This window comes from Henckelia pumila, chromosome 4 (genome assembly GCF_033568475.1).
Source record: "Henckelia pumila isolate YLH828 chromosome 4, ASM3356847v2, whole genome shotgun sequence".
In the NCBI taxonomy this organism is placed as follows: Eukaryota; Viridiplantae; Streptophyta; class Magnoliopsida; order Lamiales; family Gesneriaceae; genus Henckelia; species Henckelia pumila.
In genome coordinates, this window is record NC_133123.1 from 3,312,032 (window position 1) to 3,329,918 (window position 17,887).

A 17,887-nucleotide genomic window follows, 5' to 3' on the forward strand; every position below is an offset into this window, starting at 1 on the left:
TAAGATGCATACAAGCCATGTAACACACAAAAAATGACGTGAAATATATGGAATGAAAAATGACAACACTTTTAGGGAGTGTTTGCAATCACTAAAAAAAAGTGATTGTTAACTTTTAGTTTAAAAAAATTATTTTTGTGTGTTTCTTAAACTTAGATTATGTGTTAGCTTATGCTTAACTTAATTGAAATCTAAAAGCTAGTCATGTGGTGATTATGATTCTCCAAAAGTGATTTTAATAAGAAGGTCATTATTAAAATCACTCTAATCACTTATTTATCAAACACTACCCAACTTTGATTTTTAGATTATCACATTTGTTTTCAAACACTACCAACTTTTGATTTTTCTTAATTTTTTTATAATCTATAAATTAATCACTTCTACAAAAGCACAATCTATTGCAAACACTCCCTTAATTTTGTGCTTATGATCAATTATCATTTTGCGTATTAATCGTATGAGGAAAGTGATTGAATTATTAACTGTTAGGTATACACTTCTACCACCGTCTAGCTTAGGGGTGCAAACGAACTGAACCTGTTCGTAAGCTTTACGAGTCTGTTCGATAAATATTTGATTCGTATTCGAGCTTATCGAACTCGAGCCGAATTCGAACATGTTCGAACTTTTTTTCTAGCCGAGCTCGAGCCGAAATTACTCTGTTCGATAGTTCGCGAGCCTTAATATTTAATTAATATAATATAATTATATAATAATATATATAAATTTCGAGCTTTCGAACCATAATATCCGAATAGTTCATGATTAGGTTCGAATATTTCGAACCGAACTCGAACTTCATTTCGAGCCGAACTCGAGCCAAAATATTTGAAATTATCGAACTTCGAATCGAGCTCGAACTCGAATATACTCTTATCGAGCCGAATTCGAACCTTAAAATTTTACCATTATTCGGCTCGATTCGGTTCGTTTGCACCTCTAGTCTAGCTCTAGCTCATCATCATCTTATTTGGTTCCTTTTTTTGGCACCTACGTTCAACCTGCACAAAGCAAAAAAAAATATCAGTAAGCAATATACGATATATCAAGAAATCGGGCCTAAGACACACTGATATGGCCTCTCCAATATCACTAGCGAACCACGACGAATACCATAAAAGGTTTTCCAAGCCTATACACTCTCAATGCCTCTACACACAGTAGAAATCCCACAATCAAAACGAGAACGAGAGAGAAAGAGAGCAGCAACACCACACAAACACTCAGTCACGAAAGAGGAAGCTCACAAAGCAGTCTTCACTCTATCTTGCACTCTCACAATCACTCGCTGACAGCCTCACTTCACACATAAGAAAGGATAAGAAATGCTCTGCCTTTTCTCACATATCGGCCGCCTCACTTAGAAGCAGAATGAATCAATTGAATGCTCACTAATTTGCAATTAGGACTGGAGAGGAGATATAAAGAAAAGAGTCTTGGGATTTATGGACCGAAAAATAAATAGAGAGTTGGGTCAAATCCCAACATTAACAATGTTGTTTAAAGTATTAAAGACTTCATGTTTTTCTTTATTCAGAATTATTATATTAACAAGGAAGGAAAATAAATTAATAAGGAGGGCATTGTAATAATTAATTTTAGTATATTTAAGTGAAATTCACAAATTAATAATAAAAAAATAAAATAAAATACTATCCAATTTAGAATTTTGTTTTCATTAATTCCACCTCCACGTTGATACATTTTAAAATCCGTGAAGTAACTAACATTACATCACTACATTCAATTGTTTGATGGTATTTTTTTCCTTTTTAAAGTATATTTATTTTAATCTTATATATTACACATTGAGATTATCTCGTCCGAATATAGAACGTCAAATTTGAAATTTCACAAATACTCTTCTCTGATAACATTATAGTATATATTTAAACATAAGTAGGAAAATTACGCTAATAATTTTTGAAAATATGAAATCACATATTTTAATCGTTAAGTAGATGAAAAACTATGAAAAATTACGTGAAAAACGAATTATGAAAAATTACGTTTTTTCGTTCTCCACACTCTTTTTCCGTGTACTTATATCACATTCAGAGTATATTGACAAAATTAAGTAGATTACCAAAATATTCAAGTAGAAAAATATCGAGGCTACTGCATATTAAACAATTTGAATCAAACTTAAGGAAAAGAAAAAAAAAAAAAGAAAGAAAAAAAAAATATGGGTGGGAAGGTTTGTGTCTCAGTCCGCTGCCAATAAGACGATAAATCGAGTGGGATGCATCCGCATGTGGTAGGTAGTAGGATGGTATCATGCGCACCATAAGGACACGTTAGCATCTATGAAGTGCATTACGATTTACGGGATAGACTTGCCTTCAGTTTTATCCCCTATCAAACGCGACCTCAACATTAGGGTTTCTCCAGTTCGAAATTGGAAGGGAAAATTATCAGCTCCCGGTAAGATCCGTCGATCAAATCTTTGTTTTTTTCCCTCTATGGTCCGAGATTTTGTTTCAGGGCTTTAATTTTAAAAAAATTATCATTTTATAAACATAGCCCTGAAATCAACCCTAGTTTTAGTCAAGTCATGGATGAAAATGAAGATAGAGGCAGTGGCTATGGCGGAGATCCGAACGAGCAGTTTCACCGGAACGAAGCGATCTCCGCTGTGGCGGACGAGGGTTTTATGGCTGAGGAGGACGATGACTACGAAGATCTCTACAACGACGTTAATGTTGGCGAGAACTTCATGCAGTCTCTTAGGAAGAACGAGGATAACATAGGGCAAAAGATTGAGCAAGTTCCGGAGAACAAAGAAAAGTCCACTCCTCCACCATCTCTTCCACAGCAGCCGGTAGTGGTGAATACCGGTGTGGGTTTGCTTGATGAGAGGGATACTTCTAGGGTTCCTGGTGGAGTAGAAGGGTATCAGAATGTGGGATTTGGAGGAAATATTAATGCGAGTAATGTTGGAGTTGGTAGAGGTGTGGGAGCACCTCCAGGTGGTGGTGGACTAAGGCTTGAGCTGGGGCAGTCATCAAATAAAGCAGTTGATGTGGAGCAGATGGTGAATAACAGTGTCATGAATAATCAACAGATGGTTCAGCACCATCAGCCCCGTGTCGCTAACACAGAAAATATTATGAATGTTGGAATTACAGGGAATGCGAATGGAACTGGTGGAAATATGTTTGGAGGTGATATCGGCGGTGGTGTTGGAGGTGGAGGTGGGGGGGCTGGGACTACTCTTTATGTTGGAGATCTGCATTGGTGGACGACAGATGCTGAGCTGGAGCTGGAACTGTGCAAGTATGGACCGGTGAGGGAGGTGAAGTTCTTTGATGAGAGAGCCAGTGGGAAGTCAAAAGGATATTGCCAAGTTGAGTTTTATGATCCTGCAGCGGCCACTGCTTGCAAGGAAGGGATGAATGGGCATCTCTTCAATGGCCGACCTTGTGTTGTTGCATATGCCTCGCCGTATAATGTCAAAAGAATGGGTGAAGCCCAGGTCAACAGGAACCAACAGATTGGACAGACGGCTGTTAATCAACCAAGGAGGGGGCCTGGGGATTTGCCCAACAGACCTATTGGTGTTGGTGGCAATATTTCCACTGTTGGAAATAATCAAGGTGGTGGTGGCAGTAGTGTTGGTGGTGATAATAATGGCCGAGGTTTCGGTAGAGGAAATTGGGGTAGAGGCAATTCTCAAGGGGGGATGGGAAATAGGGGCCCTATGGGTCACATGAGGGGTCGGACTGGTGGAATGGGTGTTCGTGGCCTAGTGGGGAATGGTAATGGATTTGTGCAGGGGATCGGTGCCACACCTCCAATGTTGCATCCTCAAGCAATGATGGGTCAAGGTTTTGATCCAGCTTTTGGAGGCCCAATGGGCCGAATGGGTACTTATGGGGGCTTTCCTGGTGCTCCTGCGGCACCCTTTTCAGGAATGATGTCTTCATTTGGGCCTGTTGGAAATGTTGGTTTGCCTGGTGTTGCTCCACATGTTAACCCTGCATTCTTTGGGAGGGGAATGCCCATAAATGGCATGGGCATGATGCCTAATCCTGGCGTCGAGGGGCCAAATATGATGATGTGGTCAGATCCTAATGTTGGAGGATGGGCAGGTGAAGATCCTGGAGGGAGAGTTCGAGAGTCTAGCTATGGGGAAGAAGCTGCATCTGACCATCAGTATGGAGAAGGAAGTCAAGAGAGAGGGCCATGGCCAAATGCAACGAAAGAAAAAGACAGGGGATCAGAAAGGGACTGGTCTGGCTCTTCTGAGAGAAGATACCGGGATGATAGAGGAGGTGGGTTTGACAGAGATGCGCCTAGAGAGAAAGATATGGGGCGCGATCATGATTGGACAGAGAGGAGGCATCGTGATGACAGGGATGTCGGAAGAGACAGGGAGAGGGAGAGGGAGCGTGACCGTGACCGCGAACGATCCCAGGACCGTGACCGTGATCGGGAGCGAGAACGTACTAGAGATGATAGGGAGCGATATTCAGATCATCATAGGTACAGAAATCGAGAGGCTGAACAAGATGATGAATGGGACAGGGGAAGATCATCAAGGGCTCACAGCAAGTCAAAGTTAGCACACGAGGACGAGCATAGATCAAGATCAAGGGATGCTGAATATGGGAAAAGGCGTCGTCTCACCTCTGAGTGACTCGATTTGATGCAGGATTTCTCGAGATATAGTTTAAAAAATATGATTGGACCCTAAATAAATGTTGTTAACTGCGATCTCTCCAAGTATTTGCTAGCTTTTTCTATGGAATGCCAGACTTCTACGAACACTGGTGGGTTTTGGTAACTTCCTTGCTTCAATGTTCTGAGATTCCCTTCAAGGGCCATGCTTGTCCTTTAGTCAAGTAAGTTGTCACTCTTAAGCTTTCTCTTTACAAGTTTGAACAATTTGTAAATATCTTCATATGTTCCATATTTTTGGTTTCTCTTAGTAGAAAGGTTGTTTGTTTGCCTCATATATAAGCATATCCCTCTATATTTACATTTATCTCATTCGTGGTACTCCAATGAATAGTTCTTATGGCACCTAAATGCCTTTTCTACGGTCTTAAGAAGATAATCTGCCATCATCATCCCCTTTTGCCATGAATGCTTGGTTTACTAGTCTTTGGATCACCTCCTTAGTGTGTTGGAAATGGGAGGTGGCAGAGGTTATACACTTATACCGTGTGAAATGGAAGATGCGGGGAAATCTCAACTTTGGGCAGTGGATTGACAAATGAAATCATGAGTGCACAATTTGGAGTTGATGTTTTTGTGGTCCAGAGATCCCAGTTGAGGCAGTTGTGGGTTCTGATATTGGGATTGTAGCAGTGGTTTATGAGATGCTTGATGGTGATTTTGGTATGTTTTTGGGATCAATTCAGTTGCATGAACATGTAAGTGTTGTTGGCACCTATGTTACACTCCCTGCATGAGGGAGATGGCAGTTGGATAATATGGTCTGGACTGTGGAGGGTATTGTTGAGGATGGTTGAACTTAGTGACTTGAAAGTAGGGGCCTACCTGACTTGATTATTAAGTAATCACCAACATTGATAATGGATATTTCTGTTGTCTTTAACTCTGTAGGCTCTATATGTTAACAATATGTTACAACCTCGGCAGCCCATAATGCTCCAGGCCCAAAAGACATAACTTATCAAAGACGAACCCATGGCAAGTTTCGATCACTTGCATCTTAGAAGATTGGTGTTTTATCTTTTGTTATTATTTGAATAAGTGGATTATTCCTTGGGGAATTTATCCAGCGTTAGGATTGGTTTTATCAATTTGTTAGGATTGGTTTTATCCTTAGCTTTGTCATATATTGTTATCTAGATTAGGTGCTTGCTTGTATTTATACCATTGGAATGAAATAAACGAGCAGCTCAAGTTTTATTCTCAATTATCTTCACAGAGATCGTGAGGTTCTCTCATTATTCGAGCCTCGACTCAATCACTCAATAAAAATAGGTAAACAAGGACGTAAAACTCCGAAACATAAGAAAATCGTCACTGACGATTTTTACATCTATCGACCCGTAACCAGATTCGTGTCTCGTGAACGTGACACAATATATTTCTGATTCTTGCCCTTCCATTGTATTCTTCGCCCTCTTGTAATGATGGTATAAATAGGAAATTACAGAACCCTTGAAATTACTGCACCCAAGGGTTCTGTATGCACTATGCAGTACAATTAACTCTTCCACTGCTTTTCTTTAAGCTATATTTATGGTTGAAAAATGAAAAGAGAATGAGAAGCAAAGTATTCTGATGGACGTTGTAAAGTAGTCCACAATTATTTGGTTCCAAGCATGCACGTGTTTTTTTGCAATCTGTAGAATTAGGTGTAGTCCCTCTGGACAGACTGAGCTTATCTGAAATCTCAACTTATTTTATATCACGATGTTGCGATGGTCCATTATATTTTTCAACCACCATATTCTGATCATAAACTGCGATTCACTTGGTGTAATTAATTTAAATAATATGGAATGTTCCTCTGATGATATTGAGATGGAGTTGATTGACAATCTGAGGAATTTATCATCCATAAAACTTTGTTACATACATGAGTTATACATGAGTTTATGATTCGATGATACATGTGATGCTGCAATTTTTTGTCTCACATTTTTCTTTTGATGTTAGCTGGAAGGCTGTCTTTTTTCATCTGAAGCTTTTCTTCTGGAGTCGGAATTCTTGCCCTAGTGGATAGTGCATGAAACTTCTAGTCAAGGGAGGATGAGATGGCATGGTGACACTTCTTAGCTGGAATCGATTTGCTTGTGGAACCTTTTATTTCAGTTACTAGACTCTTTATATGTTTTATGTTAAATATGGCCATTGAATGGACTAAAATTCTGAAGTGTGTGAGACCTACTGGAGTTTGAGAATGTTAACTGTATGGATTTGATGTGTTAGATTGAAGTCACAGGATCTTACCGTTTACACCCCCCTTTTTTTGTATGATTTTTTCTGTAATTCTTTACCCCCCATGTTTTTTTTTGGTTGGGTGTATTCATGTTAATTCACTGCTATTTTACCAAGATCATGTAGAATGCTAACCACGCCTCTGTAAATCCAGAATTTTGTACAGGCAGTCACACTTGTATATATTATATAGAATGCCATTTTTTGTTCAAAGTTGTATATATATCGTTATTATTCATAAATCGGCCGGGTCTTGGATGACAGATTTTTGTTTTTACTTTGCTGCGACATTGTGGCATGCATTTGGATGTTAAGTTGACTGTATTTGGTGATCAAGAAATCAGCAAGATGTTTGTGTTAACTAACATTTACTGAATTTTTTGGGTAGTATGTTATATGAATGATCTCAATTTCTTTTCTTCGAACTTCTACTTCTATGCTTGATGTTAAACTTAGGTTCGATTCGTGTTTTATGTTCTTTGTGAGACTGGGAAAAATCGGTAGATTACTTACTCTTACCTTTCGAAACAGACGCACATTAATAATTCAATTTTTTTTTATTTTTATAAAGGTATTCTTCTGTTGTAACATAAAACAAACGGTCCAGACAACCATGCAAACTCACATTACATAAAACTTGATTCAAGGGTATTGGTGAAATAACGATTGGTTTTTGGTGAAAGCCATAGCTGATCCATTATCTCTTGCCGAGGAAGCTGTTATTGTAGAGTTCATTTGTCGATCGTGATGCCAATCAAGTAGTTAACAATTTTGCTTCTTTTTGGTTTGCTTAATGGACACTGTTCAGCTTCAAAGAGCTTTGTATCTTGTTTTTTTATTAGTTTTGTAAATATTTAATTGGTTGGTTGATAATAAAATATTATTTTCGTCAAAGAAAAAATATGAAAGAAAGTTGGTTGATAATGAAATACTATTTTTGTTAAAGAAAAGAAAGAAAGAAATGGTCATTGGTTTCTCCTTTTGCTTTTATTGAAAAGCCAGAACGTAAAAAGTTACATCACAAGAAAAACAGGTTATTTGCATTCATCTTTTTTGTACTTTTTTGTTTGTAAGTTGTCACTCACTTTTCTTATCTATTATTAGTACTATTAAAAGTATGGATGGTGGACAAAATCTTTGCATCATCAAATTTCATTATTGCTCTAATTTTGTTATTTAGAGTATAAAGTATGATTATGTATAAATATATATATATATATATATATATATATAGGTGCGGGGAATCCGTGCACACCCGTGCTCAAAACAATTTCGATTGACTTGAAATTTTCACGGTAGGATCGTTTCAAAAATATATATATAACATTTCAGCTGCCCAACCAATGTTGCCCAACTCGTTACTTTTGATGTTAATTTTTAATTGGTAAAAAAACAACAAAACACTAATTTAATATGATAAATTTAGAATGAGAATTAAAATAATAAATAAAACTAATAATTAACATGAAATAATACGTAGTGAAACTATCATTTATATATAATAATGATTAAGAAAACATTTATTTAAGATGACTAAATCATCGATGATGATAATATAAACTATTAATTAATATAAAGTAATATATTTTAAAAAATATATAAACTAATTACTAACGATAATATTTCTTTGATATTTTCTCTTAATTAATCTATCTGCATACTACATACAAGTGATATAGAAATAAGAACATGGAGGGAATTTTTTTTCCATTCCGAATTTATCACTTCGCCCTCGAATTGTGCATCGATAAAAAAAACATACATCAGCATGAAAATTATGAAAAATTGAGGTAAAAAATAAGGATGAAAAGGAGATTAAAATTTTTAGTCAAATTTAATACTTCCTCCGTCCCAATTAATACTTCCTCCATCCCAATTATATTGTTCATGTTTTCTTTTTTATTTGTCTCAAATATATAGTCATATACCATATTTAGTAATATGTTTTTATACTTCTTTATTAATATACCCCTATTAACTACACTTTGAAAATTGTGCAATCATTTTTTAATACATTAAATAGGGATAAAATAGGAAATTTATATAAAATTTGCTTTTCCAATACATTTTTCTTAATCTGTGTGAAAATCTAAAGAAAACATTATATATGTGACGGAGGGAGTAATATATAGTAATATTTTGGGATGGCTCTTGATCCTCATGAAATTAAAGATTTCTTAATTGAAACGACTGGATATTTGCTATAAACTGCTAGGATTAATAGAACCTATGAAGTGCGGGCCAGACGGAAAATGGTTTTACTCAATGATGTTCAAAACAAGGATAAATGAAAAATATATATTTTGTGTGCATGTACACATTTTGTATGTTATTTTCTTATATATATTTTAATTTTCAAAATCCTTAAAAACCAAAGATTATGCTTAAAAAATATATCAAAGTGATAATAAATATACAAAATACGATAAACATAACAATAAAAAATTGTACATATTTGTTTTACTATCACAATAAAAAGAACTAATATTAATTTTATTTCAATATATATTTATATTTTCATCAAATATGTGTTTTAAATAAGATACATACAAAGAAAAAAACACAATAATCGAATTTATTTTCAAAAGTTATAAAATAGTAATGATCATTTACGTGCAAAGCATGTACTTAATACCAGTAAGTATAAAAATTATAATTATAAATATGCAAAGGACTTGAATGATAAAAGAAGAAGAAAAAAAAAGAGATGAATGGAAAGAATTATTATTATTTTTTTTGAAATATGAATGGAAAGAAAAATAATATAGAATAAAGAGAAACAAAACAATGGGCCTCCAATTGAGTTCAGTCTCTCGTCTAGATATTAGAAGCCCACTGATCCAATGATATGAAACTTGACGGAAGGGCACATTTGTAATTTAGCGGGATCGCTTTTCGGTCGCCGCGTTTATTGCCCGAGCTAACGCCGCATACATTTTTCTAGGTTTAGGGTTTTCTTCAGCATTTTAATCGTAAATTCTCATTATGAGATTCGATTCCGCAATTTTTTGTCTGCGAATCGAAGTTTAAAACTTTTTTTTTTGGGTGTTGAATTGCGAGAAGATACTATTGGTGGTCAACGAAATAGATGATCGGCAGCATTACATGGACTCTTCTCCAGTGCAGACCACTCCTATTGAAGAAGATGAGTGGGGTATGTCGCTTTTTTCTTATATTTCCCATCTGGTCATCTTTGAACCGACGAATTTTTTTTTTTTTCGTTTTGGTTTTGTCTGCGATCCGTTTTGGTTTTGTCTGCGACGAATGATCACGGGACGGTTTGCTTGTTTATCAGTGTTTTGTCAGATAATTTAGGATCTTGGTAAATTTTCTATGGATATGTGCTTTTTTTATGTGTTCGAATGCTTATATGTTGGCGTGTATTTGTATGTATTTGCATATGTACGGGTATGTGCCTTTGGTGATAGTATGTTGGAGATTGAGTTGGATAGATTAACATTTGGATTTATTAATCAGGAATTTCAATTATCGTGCTTCAAGTTATATCACCTGCTGAGCTTTCTTTAGTCTGGTATATTGATTCCCTCTACTTCTGTTGGCTTGATTGGTATACATTGTGGGCATTAGATGGATGGTTCTGGTTTTTGCTTCCATTAGCATTATAGGCATGAAACTTTTGCTCTACAACCCTGAATTGTGTTTGATGACATATGAGACAATACATAAAAGATTCTCATCTTGAAATCTTTACCTATATTACTGGTTTAAACTGGTGAATCTATGAATATTGCTGGAGATTTTGGTGGTTCACGTGCAAAAAGGTGGCAAAAATAGTCCTATAATCATATAGGAAAATGGGAAGATCTACTGTGTTAGTCTCGCAGCAGTATGATTCGTGTAGCCAAAGGCCAATATCGAGTTTCTTGCTTGTTGATTTGTTCCTCTTACACGGTTCACATGTGGAAAGGTGCTAGAGTGGTTGTTCAATCACTTGGTGGATCATCTTCCTGGAATTTTGGTTGTCCTTGGTGGTTTGGATTAGAAAATATTCCCAGCACACAATGTATCAAATGTTTAGAGTCACCACCCATGTGAAAAGCCTGTAATAGACGCTTTGCAAAATCTTGTGAGACGTGACTTTCAAAACAAATATCAGAAATGAATGAACCATTATATGACTTGTCCACTTTTCATAGAAAGTTGTCTATTCTATTGTGTATGTTGTATCTTTTTGTACTTACCCTTTGGTTTTGTTCAACTTGCAAAGACACTGATGGATTCGTGATTCCAAGCCTGGAAATTGATGAGCCTGTTAGAGTAACCGTTATACCAGCAGTAGAAGATTCTAAGCAGTCAGTTCAGGTACACACTTTGTTTTTTGTTTTTTTAAAAAAAAATCTTCAGACCCTTGGAAGCTAGCTAGCTAGCTATCTTTTAGCTTGTTTAGCTGGAATGAATTTCAAATTTATCTGTCACGTTTCAGCAACCTACAAAAGAAGAGAACATCTACCTTGGACCCCACGGAGCCCCTCCATCTCAGGCAAAACAGCAAGAGAGAAATTTCTCAGGCAACAAGCAGTGGTTTAAGCAAAAACTCAGGGAAGCAGATAAAAGATACAGTGGAACTGGTCGTGAGAATAAAGTTGATAACTTAAGGGAGCTTGTGGGCAGTACTGGAAAAATGCCCATGATCGCATCCAAGAGTCCCAGGGATTGGCTTGACCCCCATTGTCATGAGTCCCAGTTTGAGAGGCGACACCTTCATTAAATTTTTCAGTATCTGATTTTCAAGTCACCTTTGTTTTCTTGCATTTTGGGTCGACGGTCTAATTTTGCTTTCAATAAGTTTGTGTTTTTTGGTGCACAAGGTTATGGTTAAACTATTTTCTTTACTATTGAAACGTGCCAAAACAATCTAAAATGAGTACTATGGCTCTTCATCATAAGCTATGATGATATTTGTCCAACCTTATTATTATTACTTTTTTAAAAAAATACATCTCAAATGCAAATATCTTAAGAACTTGTTCATATACTTGTATAAAAGTGATTGACTACAGTGTCTCCGCATTCCGCAGCCTTTTTCATTAACAATCTTCTAGTCTGCAAAAACAACAAAAAGGGTAAATATTCATCAAGAAAATAATCAAGCTTACGTCAAAATAAAGAGCCATTCTCACCCACTTCAAGACCGAGGAACTCCAATCCAGTCGCTGAAGGTGTCAGGTTATATTGGGACAAATACTGGGCGTTGTAAAACTTACTAAAGTGCCTCATCCCGCTGTCACACAAAATTGTAACAATTGTGTGGCCACGGCCCAGTTTTTGTGCCACTTTGACAGCTCCGACGCAATTCATGGCCGAAGAACTCCCAAGAAAGAGGCCATCATTATTCAATAAATACCTGACACAAAAAATTTGGGTAATAATTTGGTCTCAAAAGTTCAGAAAAGCATACTGACTACAAGCAATATCTTGGAAGTTCATGAGAAAGATTTAAACTAACCTAGACATTTCAACAGCTTCCATATCAGAGCCCCTAAAAGCTCCATCAAGTGCAGCCATTTTAAAATTCTGTGTCAATCTGTTGATCCCGATTCCCTCAGTGATTGTATCAAATGGGTTTTTTAACCTCCGTCCTTCGGCCTCTTCTCTTGTGTACATCACTCCTCTGGTCACCTTATTGAACAGACCGGAACCAGGAGGATCAATCAAAAAGCATTTGATAGATGATTTCTTCTCCTGTTAAATTCATGAACCAATGTCATATCACTACATACACATGGAATCTGTCCCACAAGAAATTTCATGATTAGGAAGAAACCAACCTTTAGAAACCTAGAAACTCCAGCTACAGTGCCCCCTGTGCCAGCAGCTGCAACAAATGCATCCAAATGCCCACCAACCTGTTCCCAAATCTCAGGTCCAGTGCCCTCATAGTGGGCTCTAAAATTTGCTAGGTTCTCGAATTGATCTGCAAAGAAACCACCACCCTTTCTGTCAACTAAGCTTGGCGAACTCTGTTTTCCCTGGACCAATACACCATCATCAACTTGATTTTTCTGTTTGCCAGTTTGCCTAGAACTTTGGTGCTCCGATGCTAGTCCATTAGCCTCTAGTGCCCTTCTCCTTGCAATATTGACATAGTGTTCTCTGTGTGTGATTGAAACAGGTTTCACTCTTTCTACAGTTGCACCAAGTGCTTCTAGAATTTGTGACTGCAAATGATTAAGCAACGAACACCACGGGGAAGCTGATTCTCAGAATCCAACTCAAAAGTGATCGAAACAATTGTACTAGTTTTGTTGGTATTCGTGAAAATAAGAGTTAAACCCCAGATATACCTTTTCAATAGCAGCATCATCTGGAACAACTACATGGCACTTGCATCCATAAGCTGGAGCCACTGTTGCAAGACTAATGGCCGTGCTTCCAGCACTGCCTTCTGTAACTACTCCTCCAGGAGAGAGTTCTCCAGATTCTAGGGCCTGAGGAAACATCCAAAGCAAAAATTGTTTTCAACCTAATGTGACAAAGTACAAAAAAGAACTTTGAAGACAGAACGCTATGATACTCTACAATGTTCTCATGACAGAGAGAAAGCAAAAACCATTAGCAATAGCATGTTCACAGTTTACACTGAGATCTTCTAACTGATTTAAGCATCAAGGAAGATGCTAATAGCATTTTGCACACACGGAGACAGCTCCTCCCATGGTAGAATTACGGTCTTAACTCTTAAAATCTTAAAACAAGCAAAAGATCCATTTTCACATTTAATAAGCAAGAAACTTTTTTTGCCCGTTAGGTGAGGTACAGAATGTTCAGTTCAAAAACTGGTTTATTACCTCTTCAAAGATTTTGACAGCCACTCTGTCTTTCACGCTGCCACCGGGATTCAAGAACTCTGCTTTTCCCAGAATCTGCCAACCAAAATAACGATCGAGGCACCCCATAAGAATATAAAATCAAATAAATTTCTCGAGAAAAAACAAAGAAATCACCTCACATCCGGTGGCGTCAGAGAGACTGTTGATCCTAATCAGAGGAGTGTTGCCAATGGCAGCAAGAATCCCACTTCTATGCTTTCTGGAGTCCCCCCGCAAACGGGGCCTTAAGTTGTTGATAAGAATATACGAAAGCACGGCAATTACTGAGACTGCGGTCGCGGCGGCGCCGGCGGTTCTAACAGGAGGCACCATAGTAAATCCACCTTCTCAAAATCAGCATGAGAGCGGTCATCGGGCGGAGCCGGGGAACCGGACTTATGAATTGGGCCCAATACATATCACAGTTCGTATTATGGGCTTTCTGGAAAAAGGCGTGAAGATGGTAAAATGGGCTAGGTAAGGTACACAGGCCCAACAGATAAGATGGCCCACAATCAAATCATCGTCATTTATCAGTGTCCAGGCTTAAACAAGGAACCACGGGAAAAGAAGGGGAGAGATGCGTAGATGATAGAAGAAATTGCATTAGATAACCTCAGGACCAAAAAAAAGAACATTATTTTGGTAGCAAGAGCTTTTTTTTAAAACAATATATTTTACACAGGAATGACAACGGGATAAGAATGATCAAATCCGGGACCATCTCAGTTGAGAATAAATCGGACCCTCCTGCCTCGTTTTAAAACTCGTCGGGTTCAATTCGAGTTGGATTCGCAAACATGGTGCTTTGTAATTTTTTTTAATTTGAATTTAAATAGTAAATATATTACACGGTCAGGTCCAAGTAAACTGCAACTCGTCCCAGACTCACTTTTAGACCCGTTGACCGGTTTAGATCCACCCGCGACTCAATTCACCAATTTAGACCAATCCCTAACGAAACTAGACCCAATCAATCCATTGTCATATTTGTTGTTTCATGAAAACTAATGTATCCAGTGCAGTCAATATTAGCTAGCTAAGGGTCTAAATCATGCTTGCCACTACGAGCTCTTGATTTGATATGTGTGATTAACTCAATTTCTTTTCCTTTTTCTTTTTTTTTTTCAAGGGTAATTAACACAATTTCACTTGCCAATGATGATGACACATTTTATTTTACATCATGGTCAAATCCAATGGGCATTTTGGGAATTCGAAAAAAAAAACAAAAAATGGTGATTAACAAAATTTCCGACACTGACCGCGAAGCATTCACATGCCTCACACTCGCACAAAAAAAACTTTTTGCCCGAGGAGAATCTCTGCACAGTGAGAGATCCATCCATCCAGCCATGGAGATCCCAGATAAGCTTCTCAAGTTCAAGCTCCACATTCTGCTCGCCTTTGCCTTTGCTGCTCTCATCTTCTTCCTCTGCTATCTGGCGCCTCCTTTTCTCGATATTTTGTACTACTTCTGGCCCCTCCTCCTCTCCACTGCTCTGTTTCTCGTCGCCGTCGTCGTTTTCGGCCGGATTTCTGCGCCGGAGACGGATTCCCCCGGCGAAAATGCCGTCGAGGGCCTGCTAGATTTCCCCGACGGCCAATCGGAGCAGGTAATATTTCGCTGAACGCGATTGCTTTTTTTTTTTTTTTCACCACCAACTGTTTCGCATTCTTTACGCTTTCTAGCCAGATATGTCAAGAACTTGTAAAGTTTTAATATTAATAAGATGACCAGCTGCTCCTGCTGATTTCTGATTGGTTTCTGTATACATATATATACTTCTCAATACACGAGATGATCGATCACATGTACTGATCAAAATCAAAATTACCCTTGATTTCTTGTGGACGAATTTCAAATATACAAACCAGAAGAAATACTCCCTTGTCAACAAATAGATCACTCGTTGGCGCAAACATGTGTGGAAACTAAATATTACTCGCAGATGTATGTGTGTACAACAAGTCTTTCAGATTTCTTCCTGTCGTGTTTAAGCTAACTGGGCGAGAGTTAGATCACAGGTAGATATGGTTCCGGACTGATCGACATCGAGTTCCTCGAACTCTTTTAGCAGAAGGTTAACGTCCTCTTCATTGATCTTCCCCATCTCTTTTAGCTTATAGATGACGAATTCAGCAGCACTGTCTCGAGCAAAAGATGGCAATCAGTGGCGACAACTTTTCATTAATAATACATGAGACTATTGTTAGCTTGTTTTTCGACGAGGAAAACTTTCATTACCAGCCGTGCGTCATTCCATATTTTCATCGGCTAATGTTGGATACTCATTTCTAAGTCTATGTGAAGGCCACAAGCACTGTGTTTTCAGGGTTATGTGGGCGGACAAGATAAAATGATCAATGGTGGTTTTTCTTTGGTTTAAGCTAAATCTGACTGTGAATGTAGGCGGATATCTAACCAAAAAGAGAACTAACAACAAAGTTATTTTATAGATTCGTAAGTGACTTACTCCACAGTCCCATCTTCGTCGATATCAGCTGCTTCCAAATCCACATTTGTCATCCTCTTAGTGAGAACCCATTTAACCAGAGCTTTCTGTCTCCCCTCTGTGGTAAGCTCCGCGACGTAACACAAGAGCTGAGCCAAACAAATAGTACCTGTCAAAATCCAAAATATAGCGAAAATACGTCCAGCCTTCGTTGAGAAGCTTTTATCTCCATAACCCAACGTTGTAACTGTTGAGCAAACACAGTAAAACGCGTCAACGATGCTCAATTTCTCAACAGTAACCAGAAAGATTGTGCCAACTATGATAAGGAATACGAGGATGGACAACATCATAAAGCACTTGTACCGAACCCTGTTGTTCTCCATCTCCTTAAGAATGTCACTCGGACCTAGTTTTCTCCGGAGATGCATTGCCTTAATAAGCAATATCTCTTGCTTTTCTACCAAGTAGTCCGCTCCTTTGCTTATCGTTAGAGCTATTAAAGCCATCCCCGTGAAGACGAAACCACAAGCAAGAAGTTTTGTGGCAGCATTGTTAGGTACAAGGTCTCCATATCCTACAGTGGTCATGGTCACTATGCAAAAATAAACAGAATCAAGAACACTATTTGTTTTCACGCCGCTGATCTTGTTCATAACAAAGCCAAAGCATATGGCACCGATAACCAAGTACAGTATTAGGTAAATGATCACTCTTACGAAACTGGGATGTATGTTATACAAATTAGAATCAGGACGTGGACGTGGAAGTGGAAGGGGCTCATGCGTGCAATCGATTTCACCGGGAACAAACTCAGCCAAAGGAGCACTTTTGCTTCGACGAAATCTCCTTTTCTTAGCACCAGCTTTTGGATTAATTGAATGCGAGGTATGGCTTAATAATGACGTTGATAAGGAGGTCTCACCGTCACTAGTCATACTTCAGTATTTTTCCCGAACACAGAAAAACCTGAGATCTCCAGAACAAATATTGGGTCATCATTACATAGAAACTGTCTGGAATCTTTGGGTGAGAAATGCAAGACATTTCAATTTACACAGGCCAAAGATCCATTCAAATCCAAACGCCCACAAGAAAGAATGCATTACAATTTACACCAGTATACTTCTTTTCATCAATATCACAACATTTCAAGCCCTCTACCATTAGAAATATCCTTTGATAATTTCTCTAATATTTAATAAATGATAAAATCTCAGGTGAAACCGCTAAAAAACGTGTCATATTACTAACAATAGAACATAGAAAGAGTCAAATGAGAAGATCTAAATCTGAATTTTTAAAAAAAGAAAGAAAACCAGACAATAAAAAGTTAAAACGATGAAGAATTTACAAGGAACTATAATCGGTAAGAATTCAGTTGCCGAAACCAAAACCGATCCCCCCAATTCAAGAAAACGAGAAAATGAAGAGAGAGGTGGCTCCGAGCTCCCACCCATCGGCACAAAATATGATTGAAACAAGCATAATATGACATTTAGCGACAAAATCGAACGGAAGATGCAGCGGAGGAGAAACCTGGACTTACTGACAAGTGGAAAGCGCGAATGGGTTTCCTGAAACGAGTCGAAGGTTTGGCTTAAGCCTACGAATGTCTGCAAAGTGTTCGATGTTTTGTGGTAGTTGCCATCCCATGAATTCATTCGTCTTAATTGATTA

At 37.7% G+C, this 17,887-nt stretch overlaps 5 protein-coding genes across 7 annotated transcripts; 3 read left to right on the forward strand and 2 right to left on the reverse strand.

Annotated features, from left to right (window-relative positions):
- Positions 1 to 2,233: 2,233 nt before the first annotated feature.
- LOC140863100 (uncharacterized) lies at positions 2,234 to 6,939 on the forward strand. Its single transcript, XM_073266260.1, has 3 exons — positions 2,234 to 2,427; positions 2,527 to 4,847; positions 6,640 to 6,939. Exon 2 carries the CDS (start codon positions 2,558 to 2,560, stop codon positions 4,640 to 4,642), a length of 2,085 nt encoding a protein of 694 aa, XP_073122361.1. The 5' UTR covers positions 2,234 to 2,427; positions 2,527 to 2,557; the 3' UTR covers positions 4,643 to 4,847; positions 6,640 to 6,939.
- Positions 6,940 to 9,804: 2,865 nt separating this feature from the next.
- LOC140863824 (uncharacterized) lies at positions 9,805 to 11,896 on the forward strand. The gene is made up of 3 exons (XM_073267538.1): positions 9,805 to 10,075; positions 11,150 to 11,244; positions 11,366 to 11,896. Exons 1-3 carry the CDS (start codon positions 10,027 to 10,029, stop codon positions 11,648 to 11,650), a joined length of 429 nt encoding a protein of 142 aa, XP_073123639.1. The 5' UTR covers positions 9,805 to 10,026; the 3' UTR covers positions 11,651 to 11,896.
- LOC140863823 (cysteine synthase 2) lies at positions 11,846 to 14,254 on the reverse strand. Its single transcript, XM_073267537.1, has 7 exons — positions 13,887 to 14,254; positions 13,731 to 13,805; positions 13,227 to 13,370; positions 12,711 to 13,100; positions 12,389 to 12,624; positions 12,067 to 12,286; positions 11,846 to 11,985 (listed from the first exon to the last, which is right to left on the reverse strand). Exons 1-7 carry the CDS (start codon positions 14,082 to 14,084, stop codon positions 11,911 to 11,913), a joined length of 1,338 nt encoding a protein of 445 aa, XP_073123638.1. The 5' UTR covers positions 14,085 to 14,254; the 3' UTR covers positions 11,846 to 11,910.
- A 688-nt stretch (positions 14,255 to 14,942) lies between these two features.
- On the reverse strand, positions 14,943 to 17,887 carry LOC140864300 (two-pore potassium channel 1). 3 transcript variants are annotated; one of them, XM_073268397.1, is made up of 3 exons: positions 17,757 to 17,887; positions 16,229 to 17,176; positions 14,943 to 15,899 (listed from the first exon to the last, which is right to left on the reverse strand). In XM_073268397.1, the coding sequence occupies exons 2-3, from the start codon at positions 17,143 to 17,145 to the stop codon at positions 15,749 to 15,751; spliced, it is 1,068 nt and encodes a 355-aa protein (XP_073124498.1). In that variant the 5' UTR covers positions 17,146 to 17,176; positions 17,757 to 17,887; the 3' UTR covers positions 14,943 to 15,748. The 3 variants fall into 3 exon arrangements, with proteins under 3 accessions (XP_073124498.1, XP_073124499.1, XP_073124500.1); XM_073268398.1 differs by having other exon boundaries at positions 17,747 to 17,877; XM_073268399.1 differs by having other exon boundaries at positions 16,229 to 17,183; positions 17,757 to 17,839.
- On the forward strand, positions 14,987 to 15,382 carry LOC140894457 (uncharacterized). Its single transcript, XM_073302964.1, has one exon. The coding sequence runs from the start codon at positions 14,987 to 14,989 to the stop codon at positions 15,380 to 15,382; it is 396 nt and encodes a 131-aa protein (XP_073159065.1).

Bases quoted from the DNA above. Each gene is read 5' to 3' on its own strand.
- LOC140863100 (XM_073266260.1), top strand. From the start codon at position 2,558: ATGGATGAAAATGAAGATAGAGGCAGTGGCTATGGCGGAGATCCGAAC.
- LOC140863824 (XM_073267538.1), top strand. From the start codon at position 10,027: ATGGACTCTTCTCCAGTGCAGACCACTCCTATTGAAGAAGATGAGTGG. The intron at 10,076-11,149 runs GTATGTCGCTTT...CAACTTGCAAAG, and splicing joins TATTGAAGAAGATGAGTGGG to ACACTGATGGATTCGTGATT. The intron at 11,245-11,365 runs GTACACACTTTG...GTCACGTTTCAG, and splicing joins ATTCTAAGCAGTCAGTTCAG to CAACCTACAAAAGAAGAGAA.
- LOC140863823 (XM_073267537.1), bottom strand. From the start codon at position 14,084: ATGGTGCCTCCTGTTAGAACCGCCGGCGCCGCCGCGACCGCAGTCTCA. The intron at 13,806-13,886 runs GTGATTTCTTTG...TTTGGTTGGCAG, and splicing joins CTGACGCCACCGGATGTGAG to ATTCTGGGAAAAGCAGAGTT. The intron at 13,101-13,226 runs GTATATCTGGGG...AATCATTTGCAG, and splicing joins ATGATGCTGCTATTGAAAAG to TCACAAATTCTAGAAGCACT.
- LOC140894457 (XM_073302964.1), top strand. From the start codon at position 14,987: ATGGTGATTAACAAAATTTCCGACACTGACCGCGAAGCATTCACATGC.
- LOC140864300 (XM_073268397.1), bottom strand. From the start codon at position 17,145: ATGACTAGTGACGGTGAGACCTCCTTATCAACGTCATTATTAAGCCAT. The intron at 15,900-16,228 runs GTAAGTCACTTA...TGCTCGAGACAG, and splicing joins GACGAAGATGGGACTGTGGA to TGCTGCTGAATTCGTCATCT.